The 7,091-nt window shown below is 43.9% G+C and overlaps 1 protein-coding gene across 1 annotated transcript in view; it reads right to left on the bottom strand.

Annotated features, from left to right (window-relative positions):
- Positions 1-7,091, bottom strand: part of stk32a (serine/threonine kinase 32A) — a gene marked incomplete at both ends in the record, with an annotated part of 196,378 nt that overhangs the window by 93,979 nt on the left and 95,308 nt on the right. The window contains one exon of the mRNA XM_080749165.1: positions 1,196-1,233. Within this exon, the coding sequence (XP_080605291.1) occupies positions 1,196-1,233 (38 nt within the window). The remainder of the gene's footprint in view (positions 1-1,195; positions 1,234-7,091) is intronic.

Genomic DNA, 7,091 nt, shown 5'->3' with positions numbered 1-7,091 from the left:
TAGGAATCATTGCCGGCGGCTGTTGTCGGCAAGTCCGACGACGTCGCGGCAGGTGCCGCTGCCGGGAAGTGTATTCGCTCCTTCTGTAAAATAATGATACACAATAATGTGTACCCGTTCTAAATGGATTAATGTCATTATTTGTGTTTCCCTAGATTATTGATGGGTTCTATTTGGACCATATCAATGGACCTGTCTTTTCCATAATTCATGATGCATGTTTATCTGAGTGTGGTTGTGGTCACTAAGTATTAAGTTGTGGTTTCGATTCATTTTCTGGCAGCTGGCTGAAAAGTAGCAAGGGCTCGGGCCAAGAAACCTGTCCTGTCTACTATGGCCATTATGGCCAAATGACTGTGTGTCCATATAGTTACAGTATAGAGCAGGGGTCTTCAATGTTTTCAGGCCAAGGACCCCTTAGTTGAGAGAGAGATGAAGCAGGGACCCCCACAACCTATATATTCCATATAGTTTCATCGTTTGACAGCACAATCATCAGTGTATTTTGGATTCATGTAAATTTGTGTTTTCAGTTATTGAACCACTTGAAACTTGATCTTTCTCTCTTTACTTAGTCTGTTCTTTTTCCCCTCTCCACCAAAGCTCTTTGCCAAAAATAGCCGATCTACAAGCTCACAACGCCTCTCAGCGTGAGGCGTTGTGAGCTTGTAGATCTGCTATTTTTGGCTAAAGTTCTCAGAATATGGACACTTGGATTCAAGTGGTCAATATAAAAAAAGAAGAAAAAAATCACACTCGTGTTGAACTGAGCGGTGGTGTGTGTGTGTGTGTGTGTGTGTGTGTGTGTGTGTGTGTGTGTGTGTGTGTGTGTGTGTGTGTGTGTGTGTGTGTGTGTGTGTGTGTGTGTGTGTGTGTGTGTGTGTGTGTGTGTGTGTGTGTGTGTGTGTGTGTGCAACAGCGCCCCTCCCTTAACATGTGTGGTCAGAAAAGGTTACTGCAGGCTACAGACCCGGAGACAGACATACAGACAGACAGACAGACCCACACACACGGCCACGTATAGGAGCGTTGTGACCACCGCTCAAAAAGTTTCTATCACTCAAAGATTTTGAGGACCCCCTGTAGTAACTCTGAGGACCCCCTAGGGGTCCCGGACCCCATGTTGAAGACCCATGGTATATAGTCTGTTTCTCGGTGAAGTGACGGATATGAAGAATGAAGATAGTTATCTTACCGTGCTCATCCAACAGGATGTTGTCTGGTTTGATGTCTCTGGAAAAAACAACACAAAACAAAGAACAGACAGAAAACACAGTGCCATTAGTTTAATTGGATACTAAATCACTGTGTGTGTGTGTGTGTGTGTGTGTGTGTGTGTGTGTGTGTGTGTGTGTGTGTGTGTGTGTGTGTGTGTGTGTGTGTGTGTGTGTGTGTGTGTGTGTGTGTGTGTGTGTGTGTACACGCGCACGCACATGCATAATCACAGCAATCAGTATAGTACAGCTCTTTCTACCGATGACATCTACTGAGTAAACAGCTCTCGGTGTCATTTGCAAGGAACACCAGGAAGGCATCGAGGCTACTTCAGTGTGATTGATTGCCTGTGTCCTGTCCTGTGTCTGCGGTACGTCTGTGTGCACAAGGGCGCCATTACCATGACAGTCAGGCCACCATATGTCCCTTTATGTTCGCCGAATCAGAGGAAATGCAACAATGCAAAGTGGCACTAGGCAAACGTTATTACGCCAGTGTCACCTTTCAAAGCAATCAAGCTCGAGGTGTCGCGGTCCAAACCCCTAAGCTGGGCTTATACACACAGACGCCGGTCAAAAAGCAGCTTCGCCCACAGAACACGGGAAGACGATAAATACAGAGCGCCGAGAGGCAGAAAATGAAGCCAGATAATGATGCTGAATCCCTGATTCCTGACACAGTGACTGACGCTCAGTGTCTAAAGTAAAAAGCCAAACCTTTCCTTTCGTATTTTATGTATTATGCTATTGTGAGACAATGATAATCATTACACACAGGTTAATAAGTCTTTTCTTTCATTCATTCATTCATTCTTTCTTTCTTTCTTTCTTTTCTTTCTTTCTTTCTTCTTTCTTTCTTTCTTTCTTTCTTTCTTTCTTTCTTTCTTTCTTTCTTTCTTTCTTCTTTCTTTCTTTCTTTCTTTCGTGTAGGCCTACACACACATTGTCTCGCCTAACGCGGACGGATTCTTTGTCCCCGGCAAATCTCACCGGGTAATGGATAAGCCTAAACAAACCAGTTCACATGAACAATACTGATGTAAAATAAGATATCTGAACGGCTACATATATTCTATATACAATTAAAATGTCGTGAACCACAGTTACAGGGAGGCTAGCCCAGGCTTTTCTTCTTGAAATGCCTGGATCCCGAGGCTAGCGCACACACGACTGTATTCTCATACTATGATAAGGCTCTCTGTCTCCCTGCTATCAGCCATTCAGACCAGGCTTTGCCCTCACAGCTCAGTCAGTCATATCACACTGCCTGCTGTCGTGTTTCAAATGAAGGCAAACAAAAGTAAATGTCACAGTAGTCAGGCATTGTTTCCCCGACACAGACTGAAGATCTGCTTCACCTGCACATAATCAGATTGGACGGGATTCATTCGGCTTGATTTGAACTGTTGTTCCTGATGATTTATCGATTATATGTGGAGGCCATAGAAATTGTACAAATGTCCTCCATTTGTGATAGCTGTCTACCATCTTAAGCCCTAAAAAGCCGTATTGCAAATAGAAATACCCAGACGCGTGCGTGCGTGTGTGTGTGTGCGCTCGTACAACGTACGTGCATGTAGAGTAAGTGCCTTTCAGGACAGTGGAATAGTAATGATGGACAGCTAAGCAGATAGGAACAGACACGACTTTGAACCGACAGAATCCGGGTTGGTGCCCTGGCCTGCGTTCAGTTGCCCCAAGGCTTCAGTCAGTCTGCTCTCTCTGTTCCTCTTCAAACACAAGTTACACAACATCAGCGCGGTTCAGTTTGAAAAAGAAACTTAAGAAATGTTCAAAGTTTTTCACCTCCTTTTAGTTTTTCACCTCCTTTTTGTAAAGCTCACATACTTTAGTTTCTCACAACGCATTACATTGCGACGCATTGTGAGCTTGTGGATCAGCTATTGTTGTGACACCATCCTAAGACAAAGTACTGTAAAAATTAGGGCGCGTTTGTCTTCTGCCTCATATTGTGCGTGCATTTCTTTATTCATACTGTCAATGTAAGCTTTACTGTCTGCTTGCTTTCTGTATCGCTCTCAGTGACATAGAGTTTGCGATACAAAATTGTACTGTGGAACGAAATCAGTTTTTCTTTGATTTAGGATTATTCCATTAAACTAAAGTGACATTTATGGCCGCTGATCTATGGAGAGAAGCGGCAAGGCAACATAACTGCACTGATATAACTGTGGTACTGCCGACTGAATCTTCCCTGTGGGTTCAATAAAGGTCTGTCTGTCCTGGCTGTCTGTCTGTCGGTCTACAAAGTATCCACGTTATGTGTGTTGTTTTACTGTTCTGAACATGGGTAGGTTTGCATATCAAATGCATTGGAGGGCTAAGGTGTGACAGCAGGTTAGGCCGTGGGAACTACAGCCATAGAGTGGCAGATGTGATCCCAGTGCAGGCTGGGGTGGGGGAGTGGGGATCAACGCGAGGCTTTCACCGTTTCAATTTTCTCTCCCTTTTCTCTTCAGCTCACATACTTTAGTTGGTGGTCATGTCAGAGCAGAGGAGGTGTCTTTATAGGTGAGAAGTGTTCCTGAGGCTGAGATAGTACACTTTGATCTTTATGCAATACCTTTGGTGAACCAGTAGGTGTCTCATCCAGTTACACAATAGAAGAACAGGGAGACAAAGATCATGCCCACTTGCCCGAAAAATAATTGTCCATTATAAAATGATAGGTAAGATTTTAAAAACAGCTCAATTTAACACTTATTTATTTACTTTCTGGGGCTGTGCGATAAAAAAATGTCATACCTCAATACCTCCAAATCCAACTACCTACATAGCTATGATTAATAGGTCTATGGTTTCACACTTGTTATTCTATATTTTTAAGTCTAGCAACGGTAAAAACAGCACATTATAGGTTAACAGTGCTCTTATTTTACATTCCACAGACCAGACGGAGCGCGCTGGCCATGTTGTTTAGACAGATATCTTGTTTTGTGTTTAGAAACGGTTGCGTCCCCTCTCAAATGAGCACTTGCCCGGTCGGGCAACCTGAAAGCAAACTTCACCTGCCCGACAGTTTTATTTACCTGCTGGGGGCAGGTGGGCAAGCCTTAGTGTCAATGCCTGCATTGGTTAAAATAATGTTTTATTCAGCAACAAAACAAAACAAGAGATACAGAGAAATAGTTAATAGGAACACTTAATTGGTCAGATTGGTGGGCCGTGATTGCTTTTGTGATTTTCAAGCGGATAATCCCGAAAAGGTGGGGAACAACTGCTCATTTAAAGTCAAGAGGCCATTCATCTACTACCTCCTCAAATAGTGCATTCTGTTGTGTACACTGACAAATTCCCTGCTCTGGTTTCCGCTTCAGTGGACTGCATGGGCAGTGTGTGGGCAGACGGACGAGAAAGGTCAGCCGTGTAGCCTTTAATTAGCTGCCATTTGCCTCAAGGAATGCCACCGCGGGAGAGAGGAAGAAGGTTCCATAGCTTAAGCGCAGTGTGGTGGTCAAGAGAAAGAGAGGAGTTATAAGAGGTGTTTTACTCAGGTAGGCGAAGTGGTCACGTATTCCACCAGAAGTAGAGGTGAGCCACCCTGCTTTTAAAAGTAAAGTGGGTAAAGGTTCCTTCACTTACATAGGAGCCACACAGTGGAACGACCTTGAAACTAGTGTCAAACTGACAACCAATCTGAGGTCTAGACTTGAACGCAAATCTGTGTCATTTTAGATGACACAGATTTGTGTCATTTTAGATTAATGTATGCTTTAACTATTACAAAGTTGCAGATATACAAGCTCACAGCAAGTCTGTCACTTTCTGGCAAGTTTGTGCAAGTCTTTGAATATCCCCCCCCCCCCCCCCCCCCCCCCCGATTCTATAAATGTCCTTCTTCTAAATCAGTGGTTCTCAAACTTTTTCATGTCAAGGACCCCCACAATTAAATGTATTTTGCTTAACTATAGTCTATAGGGAAAGATAAGGGAGCACTTGTTGTTACTGTATGAATGTACCGTATACGTAATGTGTTTTGTATTGTAATGTTCTCAATGGAAATAAGTCTCAGGACTTTCTTGTGTCAATCTTGGATTGCTGTAACCATGTGGTTTTCGCCATTACCCTATTTTTGAGTTGACTGAAATAAATGTCTTGGGCAGTTGAGGGATGACCAGCTAGTTGTCGGTGTAGTTGGGTCACACCATCATGTGCATTCTAGGTGGTTATCAAGATCTATGTGGCTGAAACAGTTGTGAGCATTGTGTAATTTTGTGTTATTGTGTTCAGTCAAATGAAAAGTTTTATGCACTCAAAGCGATAGAGCACCGGTTAAGGGCCTCCTGTCGGGAACAGAGCACATCCCTGTAGAATTGAATCTGGAGATTGTTCGTTCCTTTGCCTGCTCCATGCTGTCTCGTTCCCTCAACTTTAAAAGAAAACACAGTGTCTAGTAGGACCCATCTTAGTGTGAGTTGAAAATGTAATTTAAAAAACTGGGGGAGACAAACGTCCCGGGGCACACAAGGTGACATAGCGGTTTGCATTATGTAAGCTGTTGCTTATAACCAGCAAATAGCAAACGACTGATGCCTTGGGTGTAGAACGCTGGAATCCACACACAGTGCACACCTCCTGATGTTTTATACTCATCTCACTCTCTCCATCTGTTTTCTCCTTCTATGCCTCCCTCTCTGCTCTATCTCCCTCTCTCTCTCGCTCGTGCACACACACACTATCCCTCTCTGAGACTCTGTCAGCAGTTGACTGTACTGTCTATGCCGGCGCACAGGGTATGCGCAAATTACATATTTGCCTCCTGTTCACTTCCACTCTATGTGAGGGATAGGGACGGGGCTTCTGGTTCAACTTTAATGCACATTTTGCCAGCAGCATATATGATGGCCACTCCCCCTGCATCCGTGCATGTGTGGCCATATAACACCTAAATGAAACACACGCAATTATTGTTATTACCTTCAGCTGTGTTTATCAGTCAAAATGTCTTCTGTGAAAAGATTCTAATAATCACTGTAACAGACTTGTATTTGAATCTATAAATAAAACTAGAAAAATATTCTGTGACTACTTGAAAAGGTAAGGAAAAACGAAGATGGGTGGCAGTGGTTAGTAGTCCCTATATGAAGGAACGCCATAATGTCTTTGCATTTATTCAAGGTCTCTTTATTCTTACGGGTAAATACAGTAAGAGATAAATGATTCTGTACTGGCTTCATTAGAAGGGCAAACATTGGCAGATGGTTGAAGTTTCACCTGAGAGAGTGCTTCCTCCCTTTGGTAATGCTGTTATTTTTGGATTTTCCAAATAGTTAAAACACCCAGTATGAATTTTACATTACCCAGACGTATCTGTCAGATCTCAGATCGTCTGGCTCCACCTCAATATTCGATCCTCAGTAAACTGTCCTGATCCTCAAGTACGACTGAAAACCTGTAGTGAGCCAGCCCTATTTTTAATGAACTATTCCTGTGTTGGAGTGCCCGTTGGGCAGATCTTTCTGCCCATATATGGTGTTCCATGTTGGAGTGCCCGTTGGGCAGATCATCAGCATGCAGACAGGCGGTTACCATGGCAGCGAAACGGTGTAGTATCAGTTATGTCAGCATGCAGATGGTCAGACGGACAGACATTCGCTAAATTAATAGTTAGATGGAACCTTGTAAAGACTCTAAATGCCCATCAGATTTGACCCACTTTCAATCATGCCCTGTTCACGGTGACTGGCAACTCGGCCGCTGGCCGTGAATGACGACGACGTCACTCATTCATTACTTTCGTCTGGCGCGGCGGTCCTATGGCGTCCATTAGCGGCATGAAGCAGATGGGTCTGTCTGTCTCCGCCTCAGTTTGGTGCGACGGCAGCGCTGGAAAAGGGAGGAGCGCTCTTTCAGGCG

The sequence above is a fragment of the Nannobrachium achirus genome (genome assembly GCF_963921795.1).
Source record: "Nannobrachium achirus genome assembly, chromosome: 19".
NCBI classification, from domain to species: Eukaryota; Metazoa; Chordata; class Actinopteri; order Myctophiformes; family Myctophidae; genus Nannobrachium; species Nannobrachium achirus.
This window is presented reverse-complemented; position numbering and strand designations above follow the sequence as displayed.